Genomic DNA, 22,207 nt, shown 5'->3' with positions numbered 1-22,207 from the left:
CTGCGAGAGCGGCGTCTCTCTCCTCTCTCTCCCCGTGCCTCTCCTTGTGTTGCAAGAGGCGCGGGCTCCTTCCTCGCCAGCCCCCTCGCCTGACCCTGGCGCCCTCCTTCCCCGCCCCCTCGCCGGGCCGGGTTGCCCCGCGGGCTCCTTCACACCCTGCGCCCTTCCTTCTTCCGCCCGCCTCTGCTCCCCGCCCTGCTGCGGCAGAGACGGCACCGGGAGAGCGCGGGGGTCCCAGGCAGCTCCTCAGGGGACGTTTGTCCAGAACATAAATGCCGGTGATTGGCAGTCCCTGCTCCAGACAAGCCCAGGACTGGAGTCCGGACGAGGCGGCAGCCGGACGGGACTCTCCGGACCCCTTGGGAATGACGCCTTGCGCCCTCAGAGACGTTGTGGCCGCGGGGGGGGGGAGCGGGGGACTGGAGCCCTTTATGAGGGGAAGGGTCCACTCTCCTGGAGCTGGGGGGGGGGGCTTCTTCCTCCCTCCCTCCCTCCTCCCCTCCTCCCCCAGCCCTTCTCCCGCTCTTTCCCTTCTTCTGCGATGTGTGAATGCTGCTCGCTCGCCTCTCAGGAGTGCTGTGGAGGTGTGATGATGTCTCCCAGAAACAGCAGAGATGGCTAAGGGGGCGGCGGCGGTGGCGGCGGCGGGATCGCTGCGAGGGGGGGCTGAGAGACCTTTGGCCTCGTCCTGTGTGAAGAGGGGGCAGGGGGGCAGGCTGGCCGTCGGCTGGGGGGCGGAACTGGGGGCTTCCTTCGAGGAAGCCTGCTTGCCTCGCGCTGCTGCTGCTGCTGCCGCCTGTTGCTCCTCCGGGGGCGGGTAGGGAAGCCTGGGGCCCGCGGGGAGGGAAAGTGCTGTGAGGCCGGCCAGTCGAGAGGATTCAGCCTCCTGCCCCCCCCCCCCCCGCCGTCCCTACCACGCCACATGAAAATAAGAGACTAGCAAGCGCCGGGCGCCGTTGGCCCCCGAGCCCACCTCCCTCTCCGAGCCGGCGGCGGGCTTTCCCTCCCTCCCTCCCTCGCCGGCGTTGCCGAGCGAGCCCGGCGCGGGAGGTAGGTGTGCTGGGCTCCGCCTGGCGGCTGCGGCTCCCTCTCCCTCCCAGAGGAGGGCTTGTTTGCGTCTCCGGAGCTTGTCAGTCTGGAACCAGCTGTTGCTCCGTCCCTTCCCGTGGCGGATTCCAGTCCGGGTTTTGCAGCCCCTCGCTGGCTCTTTCTTCTTTCTCTTCTGCATTGCCGCGGACAAGGTGCTTGCAGCCAGCCCGGCGCTGCCTGGCAGTGAGTGGCAACGAGGGTGAGACAGGCAGAGAGAGAGGCAGAGAGAGATTGGCATACGCGCAGAGAGAGAGAGAGAGAGGCGCGCACACACACACACGCAAGACGCGCCGCCGCGACCGGCCGGCGAGGGGGTCTCTGCGGCTGCCCGGCACGGAGCTCCAGTGCTGGCTGCCGGATCGAGCCCCTTCTCCTGCCGCCGCCCCCTGCCAGCTGCCCCTCGAAGCCCTGGCGGCGGGTCCGTCCGGCCATGAGCAGCAGATGGAGCGCGCAGGGAGCCCGCGGCGGGCTGGGGTGCTAAGTGCCCCCGAGGTGCCTTGAGGAGTTGTTGCGGCGGCGGCGGCAGCGCGGAGCAGACTCCAGCTGGGACACCCCCCCCCCTCCAGTGCTCCCTGGGCCGTCCCCATCCCCTCCTCCTCCTCTCTCCTCTCCTCTCTCCCTGGGCCGGATCCTGCCCGTCCTCACACGACGACCCTCTCTCCTGCCGAAGGATGGCTTTATGGCAGCAGCTGGGAGCCGGTGCCCGCCTGGGCACAAGGCTATGGCATGTCCTGCTGGCTGGCACGATCCTCACTAGCCACATTCATCCCAACGGTGAGTCAGAGCGCTCTTTACGCGCGGTGGCGTCGGTCTGGTTGGAGCAGCGTGAGCGGCTCTCGCGCTCTGCTCGGGTGCCTTCCCTGACGGGTGGCAGCCTCGGGGACGGGGGGGGGGCGGCGGCGGCGTGAGGGGGCGGCTGGAGCGGAAGATGCATCTGAGTTCGGTTCGACGGGGAGTACGGTGGGCACTGGCGGAGGATGCGGCGCCGTGGCTTCAGCCAAGGCGGCACTGGAGCCGCCAGGTGGCATCGTCGTAGGAGTGGGCACGAGGTGTGTGTTATGCGAGCCAGGGGCTCGGCAAGCGGGAGTGGGCGCGGGTCGTCGAGGTGCGCGGGAACCCTGGACTCGACAGGGAGCCACTCGGCATCACCAAGTGTAATCACAAACTTTCCAGCCCGACTGCACCCCCTGCTCTGTCTAAAGCAGCCATTGGGCTCGGTGCCATGTGCAACGCTGCCTCCGCCACCCGCTGCCCTGGCACTGCCAAAGTGTGTCTTGTGTCTGTAGCAGAAGGACCCTCTTTTCCGGGGCTCCGTCCTGATCTCTCAATGCTTGCGTTTCTGCCTTTTGCTCCTGCCCTTTGATTGAGTTAAAACAAGAGCTGGGGAGCATGGGGGGTGTCTGGCTGCATCTCTACCCCCTCCCTACCCACCTCTTGCCAATCCTCTTGGCTTCAGTGGAGCTCACAGTCTTATTTGTCTTGCTTCTCAGATCTGGCAGGCAGCTCTTTTTTTTGCAAGGTGACCGAAAGGGTTTTGTAGGAAGGATTTGAAACAGAGACTGCTTGACTGCTCTGGCCTCAGCAGGATAACTGGGACCTCTCTGTACAGGAGGAATACTGGAAGTGGGACTTCCAACAACTACAGGGGCAGCTGTGCCTAGAGGTTGGCAGGGGAAGTTTGTGGTTGGGGTAAGGGGAGAAGATTATGGTACATATATTTAACCTGAAAAGCCCTGGGTCTGTGATGGGAACCCCAAGCTGAGGATTTGACGAAAGGCATGAGGCCTAGTGGTGCATCTGCGTTCAGTTTGCCCTGTGCCAAAGAGAGGAATATTGATGTGGGAAGGGGTGTGTGTGTGTGTGTGCTATTAGGATGACAGAGGGTGTCTTCAGAGGGTTGGCTAATTGTTTCACATTCCTCTCCAACAAAGACACCCATCTGCTCACCCAGAGTTCACTGTCCGGCTGGGCTCAGAGGCAGTTAGTTTCCTGATCAGAGCAGCAACCAAGGCTTGAACAAGAAACAACAACAGTGCATGAGGCCTGGCAGGGCTTTGATTCTCAAACTAAACTGTGGCGAACTGAGGCCCAGAGCCTTAGGGACATTGCCAAGGTCAGCCAGCAGGTCAGTAGCAGAGCGTGGAACCGAAGAAGGACAGCCATTCTCATTCCTACCACCCTCCTTCTCTAAGCAGGGTCTCGGGGAAGCTAACCTGGCATGCACAGGTGTGTCTCTGGAATTGCTTCTGGCGCCTCATCAGCAGAAGGATTTCCAAGCTACAACCCCAGCCACTCCGTCATAATGCACCAAAGATACACACACACATGCACTCATGGACGCACGCTTTTCAGGATCTCTTGAGGATTAGAAGGGTCCTTTGCAAATTGTTTGCAGCTCCTACCGACCCCATACAGCAAGAGGTTTGAACATATGATAGGCACTCATGTGCACGCACGACAAGCACAGAAACAGACACATTCACAAATGCAAAAGATAATGTGTACACACACACACACACACACAGAGGGTGATTGCATTGTCAGCAAACAACCACACAGTCACACAACTGCACACATGTTATGCTGCCTTTGATCATAACAACTCCTCTCTAGGCAACACGCCTCCTGGCCGCACACTTGTATGTCACAGAGCCCTTCAGTTACGCACCTAGCCAGAACACCTGGCAATGAGAAATACATGCCCTCTACAGAGCAGCCACTACCAACTGCACAAACAAGCTGCCTATTGTAGAGCTGCACAGTGATTCTTTGAAAACCCACACATGCCACAGGCTGCTTTGAAGGATGAGGACCTGGACCTGGCAGCAGAGAGGAGCTTGAGTGGATACTGTTTTGTCTTTTCACTCCGCTCTTCCCACTGATCTCAGTGCCAGCCTGTAGGGAGACAGCCAACTTTCAAGCCAAGCAGGGGGTAAGTCTTCCCGTCTAGAGGCACAGTCACAAAAGGGGCCCACATAGAGGGGGTCCTCTTCCCTGCTGAAGATGGTGGGCGTTCCACCTGCCTGGAGGCTGCGGCTCATCCTGGCAGCATAGGAATCCTTTTGCCTATGGATGAGGGCAATTTGACCCCTCTGCACAGAGTGGGCAGGCAATTCCAGAATGCAGTCAGTTTGTTCTGTGCTCTTCCAAATCTACAAGAGCCCAAGCCAAATGCATCACCCCACATGCCCCAAGTTATTGTGCTGTTCTGAGGACTCAGGGAGCCACGGCGGTATCAGCTGTAGCCAGGCACAGTGTCAGAGCTGAAACAAGCATTGAAAAACTGCTGGACTAATTGCCTCTCCTCCCTACCAATGCTCCATAATCCTGACTTTCTCAGCCTGCTCCCTTAGGATCACACAACTGCCTTTTCATCTCAGATTGTCTTTGTCCCTTAGCTCTCTTTTTGCTCCCATGCATTTTCCCCAAAGTCGTGTCTCTTGGTTTTCCTCACTGGCTTCTTAAGACGAATGGCCCTCAGTTCAGCTCTATGATCATCCACTGCCTTGATGCCAATTTCCCTCCACAGTTCTGTTTGTGGGGAGTGAGCAAGGAGATCATATGGGGAGAGGTGATCCAATCACTATCAACACGTAATACAACATCACCCCATCTTATACTGCTAGCCGATGGTTGGGTGCATTCCCTGCACAGCACCGAAGTGGATTAAAATCTTTTCCTCCATTTCATTTCCTCCAGAACACCCATAGTCCACCCATTGACTCTCTTGGGCTGCCCTGATAGCTTGATGGTTTGGTTAAAATAAAAAGTAGTATGGGGTAACTGGTCTCTATTGAAATTGATCTTGTGACCCCAGCATGTGCTCGAGTGGAGGGTTGATTGGAAAACTCACAGTGGACTAAGATGTCAGAAATCAACAGCTGTAGATGAGGGATGCCTCTGAGCTGTGCCTGGGGTGGGACATAAGGGGCCAGTGGATGTAAGTGGGAGGGATCTGAAGCCTGAATTTCAGTTGGTGTATTACTGGACTGCCTCTCCATTAGGCAGCCAGGTCTGTGATTTGCCCTGCCTATATGCCAGTGGTGAGATAAGACAATCATCTGTTTATTTTCACAACTTCATGGTGCCCCCAGAGTGCTCCTTGCCTAAGTTAAGCTACAAGTTAAGGAAGCATACAACCCCACTTCCTTTTGATAAGCAAAAGGAAAAGACAAGGTTGTCAGATCAAAATAAAAACAAAAGACACCCTGGAGATGTGCCTTGTGCTCCACAGAGTTATGTGGAGGTGAAATGTTCTTAGATAAAAGGAGTGACCTGTCTGCTTGGTGTTCTTGATTTGCTTGGATGTGAGGTGCAACCCTCTATAAAGCCTGAGATTTGGAACAAGTGAGCTAGTGACAAAAGACAACTCTGGGAGAATCCCATGGCAAATGTCATACGCTACTGGGTCTGGCGTGAGAAGGTATGCTCTCTCATTCACTCACTAGAAGATGCTGTCTTCATAAGGACCTTTGAGTCTGGACTCTGCAAAGGCAGAGAGAAGGATGTAGGTGGGGGAATTCTCTTGGCAGAACTAGAAAGGTGAAGGATTGGAGAGATGAAAGAAAAGACTGTGGTGGCAGGCGCCAGGTCCCTATGTTCCCATAATTACATAATTGAATACTAATGCAGTGATGTGGAACCTGTGGACCTCCAGATGTTATTGTACTACAATTTCCATCATCCCTGATCACTGTTCATGCTGGCTGGGGCTGATGGGAGCTGAGGTCCACAGCAGCATCCCAACCCTGGTACAAACAGCACACAGTGGCCATGGGATGCTGATGGACTGTTGGAGGGAAGGAGAAAGAGCAACAACAAAATACAGGGGTAGGGAAATGGAATGGAGTAACCTGGGAGAGAGCAGGGCTCTAGCCAGCCAGCCAGCCAGCCATGAACAGGTGCACTCTATGCTGCAATATTTTATTGTCAATCTCTCCATGTGATCAGTCTTATGGACATAGGGTGGTCATACTTAGAAGGTGAGTCATGAACCAAGGACCCTGCTGTACAAGTCCTCAGCAATCATATGCTACCCCAGCCCAGCCAGAAAACCTCAGAGGCATGCTTTGTAGAAAGAAAGGGGGAGCCCAAGAAGATTCCTGATCTATGGTCTGGTCTCAGTGCACCAGCTGTCCCTCCACAGTCTTTCACATGCCTTATATAAGCACCTCTGAGCTGCAGTGGTTTGAAGGATTTCCCAACCTGGTGCCCTCCAGGGAGGTCTTGGTTGGACCACGACTCTTGCTATCCTTGACCATTGGTTGTGCCAGCAAAGGATTATGGGAGTTGATACTCAAACATCTGGAGGGAACCAGATTGTGGATGCCAGAGCTGTTGTGCCCATGAATACCAGTTGCTGGCAACTGCAGGTGGGCAAAGTGCTGTTGTGCTCAAGTCCAGCTTTCAGGCTTCACCATCTGGTTGGCCATTGAGAGAACAGGATACTGGACTAGTTGGTCCCTTTGGCTTGATCCAGCAGGGCTCTCTTCTTATGTGGAAGGCAGGGGCTTCAGGTGTGGCACAATATATTCATTTTCTCCATGCCACAGAAACAGAGGCAAGCTCCAGAAGGCTGATTGCAGCCCAGAGCCATTTCTAACCACTATGGTGGTTTCCACAGTTTGGGAAGCCTTGGTTTTGAGAATGTCAGTATGGCTTAGGTAGGATGGGGCAGCTATTGCAATGTGAGAGGGAGGGAGGTGGCAGTCCAAAACCAGGGTGGGCTTTGAGAAGCCTTTCCTAGGCTGACTCCCTCCCATTGCCTAGATGAACCTCTATGGGTTTTTGTCACCTCCATCCCTTCTTCCAGCAGTCTTGGTGGATCACCAGCATATAACCTTTCTGCCCCCACAGCTCCAAATCAAAACCAGCCAGCCTACTCAGACTGACAGCTGAATGTCACCTTTCCCAGAGATGGAACTTGGTTGAGAGTTCTCTATGAGTCTCTCTGAGAAATACATATAAAGATAATTTAGGGGAGCTGTCATAAAGTAACACATTTTTATTCCCGATTAATCACAGTCACCAGTGTGGATTAGCATCACCACTCTAGCTTTTAATGCAGACGTGAGGAAACTACCTCTGTCCAATGGCCACATTCCTTCCAAAGGGCCACATGCCGTGGTGGGCGGGGCCAGGGGCAAAAATGGGAGGAGCAAGGGATGTAAATTTTGCCTTTGCAGACCTGGACAATTTCTAAATACACTCACACACCCAGGCACCCAAGAGGCATGATCAAAGCTCAAGGACACATTCCAGCCAGGCAAAAACATTCAAGGAGGGTGTGGAGCAGGGGAGAATCCTGAGGGCCACATAGAGGGGTTTGAAGGGCCTGAGGTTGCCCACCTCTGTTTTATTGTGTGTTCTCAAGATTACTTAATGTGTGTTTAATCATCCTTTTGCTTTGCGTAATTGCAGAAGCTAAAGCATAGTAAGTTGATGGACTCCCACCTCCTTCTCTTTCAGTGCATCTTCTGGGGAGGGTACTCCCAATTCTGTGCTGATCTGTGTTTTTTATTCTGGGCTGATTAACACAGAGTGTTCCTTTATAATCCTCAACAGGTAGTACAATCACCTTTCCATTCTTGGAACACTCTTTGGAAGAGAAAAGAGGGGTGGTCTACCTTTTTGCTAGTCTTCAAGCATTCTGGTTATAGAGTGGTTTTTCATGCGTTTTAAAGTGTGTGGAAGGTTAGCCTTATATTATCTTGTAAACAACCCCTTAAATAAGCAGGGGTCATTGCAGCAGGAATGAGAAGACGGTGACGTTACCTTTGTGTGAATCGTGAAGACGAACATTGCTAAAACCTGCATCCTGAGCCCTGCTTATATTGCAGTTTTTTTATTTTTTTAAAAAACGTGTCAGTAAAAATGTGTTCATAAATCAGAGGAAGTAGGGAGAAGCTGTAAGAATAACTGGAGGGCAGGGAGCCCTGCCTTACCAAAGCAGTTCGATCTGTTTAGTCTCTCCAAGAGAAGGGTAAAGGGTGACTTGATCACAATCTCTAAGTACCTACATGGTACGGAAGGAGATTTCTGACGGCAGGCGGCTCTTTAATGCAGCAGACAAAGGCAGAATGAGAGCCCCCGGCTGAAAGCTGAAGGCAGACAAATTCAGACAAGAAATTAGGTGCAGATAAGCTGCACCCTCTTAGCATGGGGAAGAAAGAAAGTAACCACTGGAACAATCTAGCTAGGGAATTGCCAGACTTGCCTTGCTGCTGCTTTTTTTTGGGGGGGGGGAGCCCTCCTTCACAATAGCCCCTTACGGCAGAACGAGGTATGTGCAAGATCTTTCATTATCTCTGTGTTCCAAGCAATGTGAGCACCAAACGCTTCCTGGTGACTTTGGGATGACATCAGCTGGGCAACTTGCACTGAGCCGTTTCATTTTGTTTCTTGCCAGCTCACGCTGGGGTCAGGTGCATTCAGCTCCTTCCTTCAATATTGCAGGAGAAGGAGATGCAAGGGGCACTTTCTTTTCTTGAACTAGAGAGGCGTTCGTGTGAAGTGAGGGTAAATGCCACCCAACCTTTCCAGGAGCTATATGCCAAAGTCCCTTTGAATGTTTGGGTAAGAATCTCCAGCCCAGCAGGTGCAGAAACTCACAATGGACACTTCCAATGTTCTGATATTGGGGTCAGAGCTCAGTGGTAAAGCTTTGCATACAGAAAGCCCTGGGTTCAATCCCTGGTGTCTTCATGTAGGACTAGGAAAGACTCTGGAATGCCACTTCCATTCAGGGTTTTCACAATACTGAGTTAGCTGGAGCAATTGTGTAGCTTGGAATAAGGCAGCTTCTAAGCTTATACCTATGTCCCTACAGTTTTCTACAGTTCCAGGGTTTGAGATCGAACGACTTTCATCCTACCTGCAGTTCCTTGAGAATGCTCAGATGAGGAGCTTCAAGTCTTTTTTGCCTGTTATGTAGTCCTCAGCTCCTGGTGAAAGGAGAGAGAGAGAAATGCAGGAATTAGTTCTCCATGGTATGGTAGGGAGCCTCTGTTTGTGTCAAAGTGTGTATGAGAGAGAGAGAAACAATATCACAACTACGTGGACAGGACCAATCATGCATCTCTTTCCCATGATACTGAAACTGGCCTGCTACTGGAGTCGTAAGCAATGGGGAAAGACCCAAACAATCAGTTCTACCTGCATGCTTTTTCTTGCTGTTGGCATGGCTGGTCCACCCATGAGGCAAAATGAGACAACTGCCCCAGGTGGCAGGATCCACAGGGGCAGCAGATCCAGCCTCCAAGGAATGCATGCTGATTGATTGACCCACGACAGTAGGAACATGGGAACCCCAATAGATCAGACCACTATTGTCCACACCAAGGATGGCCACATTGGCTTTCCCAAAATTGTTGTTGGACTACTGCTCCTATAATCTTCAAGTACTGGTCATGCTGGCTGGGGCTTATGGGAGTTGGGAGTCCAAAAATATCTGGAGTGTTACAGTCTCCACCCTTGGTCTACCCTGACTGGCAGGAGATCTTCGGTGATTCAGGCAGCTATATCTAGAGAGACTGCAAATTGAACTTATGCAAGGGCTTTGTTTTTGCACACCAGGTTTTCCTTGTCCAGGTAGATAGAGGAAAACAATACTGAGTAAACAACCCCTGCAGCAACTTCAGGCACTCGTGTTAATATAATCACACCAATATAAGAATAACAGAGATCCTGAAGTGCATCTAAATATGAGAATTTTGCCAGTGGTGTGACCCTCAGTCCCTGCCAGCATCTGCTAGTATCTCCATTTAAGATTCCTCCTATTCAGGCCTTTCTTGTACTGCCACCCCAAGTCTGACCCCCCCCCCCCAGGGTTGTTCTGATTCTGCACCCCCCCCAATAGCCTACTAATTAATTATCCATAGTTGTAGCTCCCCCACTTCCGCTGTACCCGAACTGAGCTTCAAATGTGACCACAAGAGCATAAGCAAAGACCCACTGTCCCTAACGCTGGAAACTCAAATGACCTTTGGATCATCACAGGCAGGTCATGATGAAGATTTGTTTGTCCCCAGCATGTGTTAATTAGAAGTAAACTGTTCCTGAATATAGAATTCCTTTATTCATTCTCATGGCTAAGACACATTGATCAAACTATCCACCATTAATTTGACTGATCCTCATGGCCTCCACCACATCTTGTGGCAATAAATTCCACATGCTAATGATGTACTGCATGGCTATATTCTTAAGTATCCTGAGTCTGCTGCCAATCAATTTTTATTTGGATGATCCAGAGGTCCAGCATTTTGAGAGAGAAATCTCTCTATTCATCCTATTCACGCCATTCAAAATTTTATAAACCTCTATTATGTTCTTTCTAAGTCATCATTTTTCCTAAACTAAGAAGCATCTCCCTTTTTAGCATTTCCTTTTAGGGAAGATTCTCCAACTTCCTGATTTGTTCAGTTGACTTTTGCTGCATCTCCTCCAGCTGTGCTGAGGATGTCCCTCATCAAGTCCTCCCTATTTAGACCAAGTAGGCTGTCAGAATTTAGGGCATGCGCCCCCCCTTGTAAGCAAATATTGATTAAGGACTTTTTTCACTCATGACTCAACAGTACATGTATGTTCAGATACATTGGGGTTTCCCAAACTTGGGTCTCCAGCTGTTTTTGGACTACAGTTCCCATCATCATTCCTGACCCCTGGTACTGCTAGCTAGGGATGATGGGAATTAAAGTCCAAAAAAAGCTAGAGACCCTAGTTTGGGAAACCCTGATATACACAGACACACAATGCATTCAAATGGGGGAAAGGCTCTTTCTGCAAAGTTAATTCTACCTCATACCCCCTCATAAGAGCAGCTCTGCTGGATCAGACCAAGGGCCATGTGGTCCAGCATCCTATCTTCACAGTGGCCGACCTGATGTCTATGGGAAGCCCACAATCAAGACCTCTTACCTATTGATAGCCTCATCCGCCATGAATTTGTCTAAGCCTCTTTTAAAGCCATCCAGGTTGGTGGCTGTCACTGCCTCTTGTGGGAGAAAATTCCCAAGTTTGCCTCTGTGCTGTATGAAGAAGTACTTTTGCCTGTCCTGAACCTTCTAACATAATTGTTTGTATTTGTTTATTGCATTTATATCCCACCTTTTTCTCCAAGGAGATCTAAGCGGCATGCATGTGAGGTAGGCAGTGACTGGCCCAAGGTCACCCAGTGACCTTTAGGGCCAGGTGGGGATTTGAACTCTGGTCTCCAAGATTCTAGTCTGACCCCTCTTAACCACTACACCACACTGGTTCTCCATTAGGGACAGGTTGCCTTATACTGAGTCAGTCACTTAGCTCAGTGTTGTCCACACAGGTTGGCCACAGTTCTCTAGGGTTTCAGATGAGACTTTGTCCTACTGTCCCAGCCCTACCTGAAGATGTCCAGGACTAAATCTGGAGCCTTTGCCATGGGCCAGGAGTCAGCTTTACCTGCTGAGCAGCAGCCTGAAGGGGCAGAAAGGGGAGTGACTCCACCTGCAGCTGATCAACCTTCAAGGACTTAAGAGGAGAAGGTGCTGACGAGAACCAGCTGGCTTCAGCCTTCTTAAGCAGAGCTTCAAGCAGCAGGTGGATGCTGGTAGCGATGCTAGTAGCTCCTGGCCCTACCTTGCTGTTTCCTGCTTGTTGTGACCCTGGACCCCATGATCAACAGGTTCCCTGGTCCCTGAACCATCTGACCCCATGGATCACTGTTCATCCAGCCGTAGGACTGGACCTGACTTTGGATGCTGCCTCTTCCTCCAGGCAAGTACACTTCAGAGACTCTTCTTGTAACAAGACCATGACGACCTTCTGTATGCAATGCAGATTCTCCCTGGTGGAGCAAGGGCCATAACCTAAACATTCAGCTTCACTGATAGCCAGGGTTCTGCTATTATGAGAAAAGGAGAAAAGCTGCTCTCTATCTGCTTCTTCCACACCTTGCATAATTTTGTGTGCCTCTATTATGCCTCCCCTCACTTACTTGCTCTCTACTCAAGTTTCGGAACAGAGGCAAATCATTCCACAAATACAAATGGTACTGATCGCTTGGGACTGAACCACTACTTCAGAATGCAGGAGAATATTGTGTTTCAGTGCCCCCCCAACACGCAATCTCTTCTTGCACATAGAAAATGAGGAACATAAGCACATACAGAAGAACCCTGCTAATTTAAATGGTGTTCTAACCTTTGGGAAAGACACAAGCAGAGCGTAAAAGCAGCAGCCCATTTTTTATCCCCCACAAGGAGTATTCGGGGGCTTCTGATCTGTACCATTCAGAAATTGAGGGGAAAGCTTGCGAGAATCCTCTCTGGCATCCCTCCCCCCCCCCCCCCCGGCAAGAGATGCATGGTGTGTTGTGTTTTGTTTTGTTTTGATGTGGAGCTTTCCCTCCTATGAGCCTCTCACCTGCATTCCAAAGTGGTACACTCCTAGGACAGCAGCACCATGTGCTATTTCTGGAGGTGTAGTTCAGCTTGGAAGTCTTTCCCGGTCTTTCTTAGGCTGGATCGATCTTACTGCCTGAGGGCCCTTTCAAGTGCTAATCCTGTCTGAGTCTTGGATTTTCCTTCATTTGTCCCTGTATTACAAAACTAGTCCCATGGGCTGTGGGGCTTTGCATAATAGGCGGCTATGGGGGTTCTCTATAGGAGAATATAGGAAGTCAGACCATTGGTCCACCTCACTCAGCATTGCCCCTGCTGACTGGCAGCAGCTCTCCGGGGTTTCAGGCAGGGTTGCAAGGTGGTAAATGGTTATCTAAAGCTTCCTAGGGGTGCCCTGGGAGCAGCAGAGCTTCCTTCTCAGACACCCTGACCATCGATCCTCATATAGACGTGGCAAGCCTAGCCCCAGGTCAGACTGGGCTCCCAGGAGGGATCTCCTAGGCAGCTTGCCCTCTGATTTCTGGCTTCCGTATGAGAAACCACAGATGTGCGTGCTGGCCCAAATGCATTGAACAAGGCAAGTTGGTGTGTTTTGATGTGCATCAGAGTAAGGTGTGTGTGTGTGTGTGTGTGTGTGTGTGTGTGTGTGTGTGTTGGTATGGTGCCTGGGGGTCTGTAGCAGCTTGTGCTTATATCTCTGAACTGGGCTATGGATTAGCTTGCGGTGCTGAACGTCAGCCCAGGAGCAGGGACTGAGAATTGGATACTGCTTCAGAAGGGGGGCTTCTATAATTTCCAGAAGATACACCTCCCTCAGTAGCTGACCCACATGGTAGCAACCTAGATGTCACACAGCCTCTAGAGTAAACCTAAGGGTTCCCACATCCATAGCTGTTCTCCAGGCAAGGTGGTTGGTTGTGTGCACATGTTTTTGAACTCCAGCTTGCGTCAGCCATCAGGGCCCAACGGTCAGGGGTGATGAGCACTGTCATCTGACAGCAGGGTGGCTCGTCCCCCCCCCCATCCCTGCTATGTGTGCATGCATGGTGGAAGCAAGGGCCAGGGAGGAAGGATCAGTGACGTTTGAGAAAGTTTCCTGCGGCTGTAATTATGTGCTTGGGTCATCAGACAAGCGCTGGAGCCAACCCAGCCATTTCGTGGAACGAAGCAAGGAGACCCCCTACTGGGCAACTCTAGACTAACTGGCCTGGAGCTCTCTCTACTCAACCTTTAGGAGTTTCCCCCAAATGTCACTCAAAGCCATTATGCTGCTATTTGTGTGCCCATGCGGGCACTGTTTATGCAGGCTTGAAAGCGAAAAAGAAGCATTAACACCCCCCAACAACATCTAAGTAGAAATTGCATTTGAATTGCAGAACAGATAAATACGCACACATCAGATGTGTGAAAAGGGCCACAGAAGAGGCTGGCTGGCTTTTGCCCTGGAATGGAAAAGGAATTGTATGTTAGGTCCGTGGCTGGTCATGCCCGTGTCAGAGATCTATCAGAGCTTGACAAGCCCCAGCCACACATAATAGATCTGTATGGTTTTGCGTTTTTGTTACTGTGACAATCACTATGGCTCACAGAAGCGGCAGGGCTGGAGCAGACCACAGAGACAGAACAGCTGAGGAAGGTGCTAATTGTGCAAGGCCTTACCTGCCAACATTTCCCTACTTCACAAGTCTGCTTGCTAAATAATTGCCCCATCTCCACATGGATGCATTTTGTGAAGGAGGCCAGGAGACAGGAAATGTGTGAGGAGCTGGAAATCTCCCTATCTTGTGGGACACACCAGAGGCTGAACTGGGAGAGGGATTGCAGCAGGGGGGATGGGTTTGTGGTGGTGGTGTGGAGGCACCACCACCTCTCAAAATTACATCTCTCCTTCCAGGCAGGGCAAGTTGCATTGCACCAAACACAATTTGCCTCCAGGGAGGAATAGGCAGAGGCACTCTGTGCAGGGCAAGAAGAGCCGAAAGCCCTCTTCCCTCATTGCATGTTCCTTCTAATGTGGGGCAAACTTGGGATCCCATTGCTGGGCACTGGCTGTGCGTATGTGGGGAGTATACAGTGGCTGCCTCTGCCTGCTGCATCCCCCCCCCTTCCTCCTCAAGGCCTCTGTCTCCTCCTCCACTCTGCAGCTGGAGGGACCAGGGCTCAGGGTGACCTTGAGGCTCCAGCAGGAACGTTATTGAATCCAAGCGTTTGATCCTCAGTTGCAATTAAAGGAGAGGCAAAGAATTTGCTTGGCCTCCTGGAGCCACCGTGACACTCCCTGCTGGAGCAGCTGCTGTATGTAGTCTTGCCCCGGAGGGTTGAGAGGAAGGGAGAGAAGGGGTTCACAGGAATTTTCAGTAGTGTGGTCCCTTCCTACCCAGAACCTCAGCTTCTTCTCCTCCCCCAGCCCGACAAATGCCCCACAGACCCCAGCAGGCACACCCCTATAGCTTCTCTTCTTCCACCCAGTCTTGCTTCCATCCTTCTGTCTGAACCTGGCCCTCTCCCGCTCCGCCACCACGGTGATTCCGACTCCGAGCTCCATCCCCCTCCCCATCTCCAACTCTGCAGCGGCCCCTAAATCTGGGACAGGTGGAAGTGGCTGTGGCAAGCGGTTGCTGAGGTGAGTGGTTGCTACGGCAGCACGGCTGATGCCTGACGACCGGGGAAGCATCTGCCATTAATCAGGGCAATAAGTGGGTCTCTCAAGGCAGGATGCTTGGTGCAGATCAGCAATTAGCAAGGGCAGCCTCCCTGTAATGAGCAATTGTGGTAACAAGGGGGTGGGTGGGGAGAGGCAGGAGAGAGGCAGCAGGAGGAGAGTACCCGGCAGCCCCTTTCCCTCCCCTCCACCACCCCATGAAATGCCTCTGTGCTGCAAGGGAGCTGTTAGCGGCTTCTGTGCTGAGCTTGTTGGAGCCCAGCTGCCTCTGCCCCAATTAGCCCAGTGCCCTTTCCGCTATAAGTCGATGTTACCAATGTCGGGTTTGTAGTCTGGCCTTTGAAAGAAGCCGCTTTAATGTATTCAGTGACAACCGGGGAGCTGTGTTAAGATATCGCTGTCAGAGCAGGAACGCAAGCTCTGGATCTTTGTTGACCTAGACACTGTCTTGCACCCCTGGCAAAATAGCAGAGAGGTGAGCTGGTGTGTGAGCGAGGCTGGCAGGCTTATAGATGCTCTTATCTGTTCATCCTTCCTTATGTCCAGGCTCCACTGCTTTCTGCTGCTATTCTTGATGCACACTCCCTCCAACGTATGCTCTGCCCCAGGATTCAACAATGAGTTGGTCAGACTATTGAAGTGCTGTCCACGTCCGAAATACTGCCAGGTTTCTGATCCTAATTTAACATGACATGTGTTAATTCTTGGGCCTGATTCTCTTCCTCGGTCAGGTGATAAATTTGTGTTTACTTCAGGCTTCCTCAACCTCAGCCCTCCAGATGTTTTGAGACTACAGTTCCCATCATCCCTGATCACTGGTCCTGCTAGCTAAGGATCATGGGAGTTGTAAGCCAAAAACATCTGGAGGGCCAAGGTTCAGGAAGCCTGGTCTACTTCAAACCGCAGGCGGGAACTTGAGCAACTGAGTGTCACTATTCCGTACAAAATACTCCCTGCACATAGAAAACAAGCTGTCAAGTAGAGAAGTGTTCTAGCCTAGACTTTTCTGCCTGGCTTCCAGCCCCGCCCCCCACTCTAATGTGCAGGCAATGTTAGGAAAACACTCCACAATTTAAGTTCCCCCCTGCAATTGGAAGTGGTATAGTCTAGGCACATGTTCACCATCTTGGTGAGAATTAGTCCTAAGAAAGGTTAGCAGGAAAAAAGCAACAGAAAATGGAGTATGGCTGTTCCTTGGGCACAAGCATAGGAAGGAACGATGGGTTAAAAATGGGAAATGACGGCCTCTATCACAGCTGTGTTGCTTCAAAGCGTAGACCAGGGCTCCCACAATGAAATGCTATCCCACACAAACAAAAACTCCCTGTGTATAAAATGGTAGTATGTAAGGGAGATTCCTGTCCTTAGTAGACCTGTTGCCTCTGGCAAGCTGGCTGGCCCCAGCTGTGTGATTGGTTTTTTCCTTTGATAGCTTTTCTAGGATCCAGTTACTAGACCCACACCACTTGGGATGATCATATGGGACTTGGCTTCCCAAGATGCAGAACTAACTCAGTAATTCCTATAAGACAGGAGCTCAGTAATTGTCACCATCACATTCCATAATGATGCAGATGCATTTTCCTGTATCAGGGATGAAGAAATTGTGCCCACCCCAAGTTGTTGGGCCCTAACTCTTGTTAGTATCAACCAGCATATCCAGTGCTTGGGGATGATGGAAGTTGTTGTCTTGGTCAAGATAGCAAATTTAATTAAAAAAATTAATAAAACAACATTTGGGGGGGGCCACAGGTTTGCTACTCTTACGCCATACATACCCCCAGCAATGCGTGTTCTCTTATTTTGCCCTGGTATTGGGGAATGGGGTGGGATCTGATTATGCTACAACACAAGCGTCAAGGATTTCTGAGCAATACACCCTCCATTTTGGGATTCTGGGTGGTCTTTGTAGCCCAGCCCTAGCCCTGGGGATGTGCTTGTTGGCTGGAGGGGCGGCAGCAGAGATCTTTGCAGCCTCTAGTGCTTTGCTAATTGCATGTAATGGGAGAAGTGTTATCAGCTGAAATACTTAATTAGCTAAATTCCATTGTGATGCAAAACCGCCACTGACAAATTCATTTATAACAATCACTGACTTAATCAGCACTTGGCCCTACCGTTTATTGCGAGTACAACATGAGGCTGGGAACTGGGAACCAACTTCAGTCTCATGAGCGCAACTCCGTTTGGCTTTCCAGCCGAGAGCCTGGCGGCAGGGAGTGTGCTAGAAGCTGTGTGTGTGAGAGAGAGGCACTGGCTGAGGAAGGAGCTCCTAACCTCCTCAGGTGGCATGGCAAACATTATACCTTTGAAACATATCCTTTCCCTCAGAGAATTCTGGGCACTGTAGTTTACCCTGCACAGAACCACAATTCCTGGCAACCTTAACAAACTCCAGTGCCCAGAATCCTTTGAGGGAAAGAACATCCTTTGAATGTGCTTCAAGAGGCATAGAATGTGCAGAGCCAAAGTTGCAGCATCCAAAATTATGACAGTTGGGTCTGAAAAAAAATAATAAAAGGGTGGTGGTAAGACAGAATCAGATACACAGTTCTATGATGCTGGGTAAGCCATGAACTGCTGGGTTTTTAACTATGGTTTTAGGGCAGTTTCCCCCAGTCTGGTGCCCTCCAGATGTATTTCGACTCCTAACTCACATCAACCTCAGTTAGTATAGATAGGTGTGATAGAAGCTAGTGTTTAATAACATCTGGAGGACACTAGGCATGGGGAGGTAGATTTAAATGGGCACCTGGTGCCCACTGAGACTGAGCCAATGAGAGGGAGAGCCAACCACCGTATTTTTCGCTCTATAAGACACACCAGACCATAAGGCGCACCTAGTTTTTGGAGGAGGAAAACAAAAAAAAATCTGAATCTCACAAGCCAGAACAGCAAGAGGGATCGCTGTGCAGTGAAAGCAGCATCCCTCTTGCTGTTCTGGCTTCTGGGAGAGCTGCGCAGCCTGTATTCGCTCCATAAGACGCACACACATTTCCCCTTACTTTTTAGGAGGGAAAAAGAGAGTCTTATAGAGCAAAAAATACGGAAATTCCAGTAACTTCCTCTTCCCTGCTGAATTCTATAATAGCAACACTAATGGTTTACCCACACTTGCCCTACTCTTTCCAGACACAGGGCCACTCTTTAATGCTACATGCATTGAAGCATTTTCTTTTTTGCCCCAAACTTTCCCCGCAAAACCATACTCTTAAAGCTGAATCGGAGCAAAAGTCAGTTCAGGTTTTCCACGGATTGATATTTCCTCTGATTGAGCTTTAAAGAGCAGGTTTTTGGCAAGGAATGCTCTGGAGCAAACAAAAGGGTGCTTTAACACAGAGCTTTAAACCATGGACTATATCTGGAAAGAGCAGAGGAAAGGCAAGTGCAGTGGTACCTCAGGTTACAGACACTTCAGGTTACAGACTCTGCTAACCCAGAAATAGTACCTCAGGTTAAGAACTTTGCTTCAGGATGAGAACAGAAATTGCGTGGCAGGAGGCCCCATTAGCTAAAGCGGTTCTTCAGGTTAAGAACAGTTTCAGGTTAAGAACGGACCTCCAGAATGAATTAAGTTCTTAACCCGAGGTACCACTGTATGGATAAGTCCTGAGACTAAGAGGAAGCTGACAGCCAAGGCTGCCCCCTGGATTGGATGCAAGAAACGCATAAGACTTTCCCAATCTGGGTTCCTTTAGAACAGGTATGGCCAAACTTGGCCCTCTAGCTGTTCTGGGACTACAACTCCCATTATCCCTAGCTAACAGGACCTGTGGTCAGGGATGATGGGAATTGTAGTCCCAAAACAGCTGGAGGGCCAAATTTGGCCATGCCTGCTTTAGGAGGAAGCTAAGGGCATAAAATTAGTAGCAACAGCAACAATAATTACTTAAAAGGCAGGCAAGTGGAGGCTGTTTAAGGCCGATTGAGGTTGCTGGGGCAAACCAGCCTCCATTGCTGATTTATTATATGACTCCCAAATATAGGCTCTAGCCGGGGTTAATTTATGTCAGGACCTAGCCCTCCCTCTCAATAAATGTTCAGCACCATGGTAGAATAATAAGCATTTCTTGAGCTTGTGCAGAGTGCCTCCTCCCCATCTCTCTCACCCACCCCAAGGTGTAAAAGATAAGGAGCTGCTTCAGCCCCGACCTCTGTTTCCAGAAGTGATGCACCTGCTCTTGCCTGCTTCCATCCTGGGTGGGCCATGCTCACTCTTGACAAGCCCCTCATGGGAAGCTATATTTTGGAAATGGCACATCTTATCCTGTCAGTGATATTTCTGGCTTGATTTTGATAAGAGTGGGAACTCTGGCCTGTTTTGCATCCGACCTCTGCTGCATGGCTGCTGCTGCAAAGCCCTTTCTCTGTGGCTGCTTCTTACGAAGCATGGGTCACATGTCAAAGTGCCACTCAGCTGGACTGGCCCAGGCCCCTTAGGCACCACACATGCCAGGGATCACCCCCTGATCAGGGCTGCAGGTGCCTGGGACTTTTACATATTTCTAAAAGATTGCAAGGACCAGCCACAAGGAAGCTGCTTTGTGGTGGCAATCACACCTCACAGGGACTTCCTGATGACAGTGACAGCAGCAGTGGGTCTTGGGTAACTCAGACACTGTCAGTTTTGGAGTTGTTTGGCACTGGGATTCTCAGGGATTCCTCCAGGCAGGAAAGAGGTGGAGGTGGGTGAGGGAGAGAGCAGCTTTCTGTAAACCTCTTCATGGCTGACATGTCCTCCCACCCCTTTGATGCTCCTGGCTTCAGTCTGGCTGGTGGGCACAGTTCCAGGTCCACCAGCCAGGACCTCCTGCCAGATCAGCTTGGCCCAGGTGTGGTGGATGTAGCTTGCTGCTCATGCAGAGCCAGTGACATAAGCAGTACATGGATCTTGCAGAATGAGGTTCAGCCTGCCCAGTGCTCAGTGCGTAAAAGGACTTGGGGGAACCCAAAGGACCAGGAAGAGGCCCCAGAAGTAGAAAGATTTTAGATCTTTCTCAATTTTTTCAAAGGAAGACCTGTGTGTTTGTCTGTGTGTGTGTAACAGAAGCAAGGAACTTGTTGGGAGGTACTCACGAGGGCAGCTGGGTAGGCCTGTAAACAATGTCTTGCACCTCTCTGTTCTGTTTTTTATGTCCAATTTTGCACAGTGTTCATCACCTAAGCAAGTCTTTTAAAAAATAGTAATAGTCCAGATATTGTTTTTCAATCTCACCCAGTTATGTCTTCCCAACCTACCTCTACTCATTGGGGTGGGGACATCAGGTTGATGAAATCTTATGTAGAGAAGAGCCACTTTTGCATAGAGCATGATTGCAACACTGTTTACAAAGAATTAGGAAATGAGTTATCAAGTTCTTTTCTTTTTGCAAAGGCATATAATAGCATTTGCAAATAGCATTAGAGAAACCAACTGTCCCAGAGGCTACCAGTTACCAACCAGTGCAAGCTCATTCCACTTCCAGTTTATGGGACTGGAATATCCAGAAACCACTTTGCCCTAATACTACCCCAATATATCCCAATAGTGTCATCAGGTGTAGTCTCTTTAGCTCCAGTACATAAGGAACCGAGAACCTACCATCAACATCCTCTGTGAAATGAACGCCTTGGAGATAGCAGAAATGTTGCCCGTGGACTGCTTCTCTCCTTTTGCATGAGGATCATGCCCAGTGCAGAGTCAGGTCCCCTCCTGGGTTCTCTCCTAGTTCTGGGAGTGTTTGTTCTGCAGAGATCAGTAACCTGGCTTTTGTTTGCTTCGTAAACCATCTAATGCCTTTCTCATTGATGTACAAACAAGAAATCAGTCTAGAGGTCAGCACAGTGGGGACTAGATGTCAGGACTCCTGGGTTCTTTCTCTGGACATGGATGGATGAAAATAAAGAGGGGAAGGTCTCTTTCTTAGCTTTGGCCATTTTCTGTTATGTGGCTTACTTTCTTTGCTTAGGTTGGGAACGGGTTGTGCACTGGATCTAACTGTGTGTGATTTTGTGTGTGGCTTCTGACTCATTGTGGGGAGAGCATACATGTTTCTGGAGTTTTATAAAGCTGAACTTCTTGCTTTGGGGCACTTAATTTCCCTGATGTATCCAACTAAAAATCACTTGCCCAATGATTGGCTAAGATTTGTCTCAGTCAACAGGGAGGTTAACATTATTTTCATCAGTTAAGCCACAAAATGCTGAGATTTAGACATTAGTTTTAGAAGAAGAAGAAGAAGAAGAAGAAGAGGAGTTTGGATTTGATATCCCGCCTTTAAGGAGTCTCAAAGCGGCTAACAATCTCCTTTCCCTTCCTCCCCCACAACAAACACTCTGTGAGGTGAGTGGGGCTGAGAGACTTCAGAGAAGCGTGACTGGCCCAAGGTCACCCAGCAGCTGCATGTGGAGGAGCGGGGACGTGAACCTGGTTCACCAGATTACAAGACTACCACTCTTAACCACTAGACCACACTGGCTCTGGGTCCTGTGGCTCCTGGCAAACTGGTGTCCTCTGATACTGCCCCTTCCCATGAGCAGGCACCTACTTTCATCTCAACCTCCCTCCCCAAATTGAGTTTCCTTCTCCAAAGGAACACAGGTGATCCCACAAAGGCACCTCATTTCAAATAAATTCGTCCAGAGCCAACATGTCTCAGCAGTGAAAATTGCCAGTCCTTGTTGGCTGGCCCAGCTAGCCTTTCCTAACCTCACTTCCCAGTGGTCTAGAGACACCAGCCACAGCTTGCCAGGCCTAGCCTGTCTTTGGCTGCTAACTCACTGGAGCTCAGCCCAGGTAGAATTGGTGCTTGACAACTCCAGCTGGCATATCCCAATTTTCTAGTATTTGCCCAGCTGGATAGCCATCAATATTGCATTCCAGTGTCATTAGCAATAATGAATCGGACTTCCTTCCTGACAGTATGTATCTCAGGATATATCTTCTCAACTGTCATGCAGATTTCACTCCAGGTGCTCTACAAATGATCCATCTTGGGGTTGATATTATTGTGGGGCAGTGTGGAATTGGCTGCATGAACGTGGAAAGGCATATATTGGCTAGTGACCATGTCATCATTAATGATTAGCAACACCACTC

At 50.4% G+C, this 22,207-nt stretch overlaps 1 protein-coding gene across 1 annotated transcript in view; it reads left to right on the top strand.

The window, feature by feature from the left end:
- Window positions 1–1,060: 1,060 nt before the first annotated feature.
- The window catches only part of UNC5A (unc-5 netrin receptor A), an 85,280-nt gene continuing 64,133 nt past the window's right edge, over window positions 1,061–22,207 (top strand). Inside the window, exon 1 of the mRNA XM_083422654.1 lies at window positions 1,061–1,863. Coding sequence (XP_083278780.1) covers window positions 1,761–1,863 — 103 coding nt within the window. The 5' untranslated portion in view covers window positions 1,061–1,760. The remainder of the gene's footprint in view (window positions 1,864–22,207) is intronic.

The sequence above is a fragment of the Podarcis tiliguerta genome (assembly GCF_965153285.1).
Source record: "Podarcis tiliguerta genome assembly, chromosome: 2".
In the NCBI taxonomy this organism is placed as follows: domain Eukaryota; kingdom Metazoa; phylum Chordata; class Lepidosauria; order Squamata; family Lacertidae; genus Podarcis; species Podarcis tiliguerta.
The sequence above is the reverse complement of the archived record's forward strand: the minus strand, read 5'-3'. Positions and strand labels throughout refer to the sequence as shown.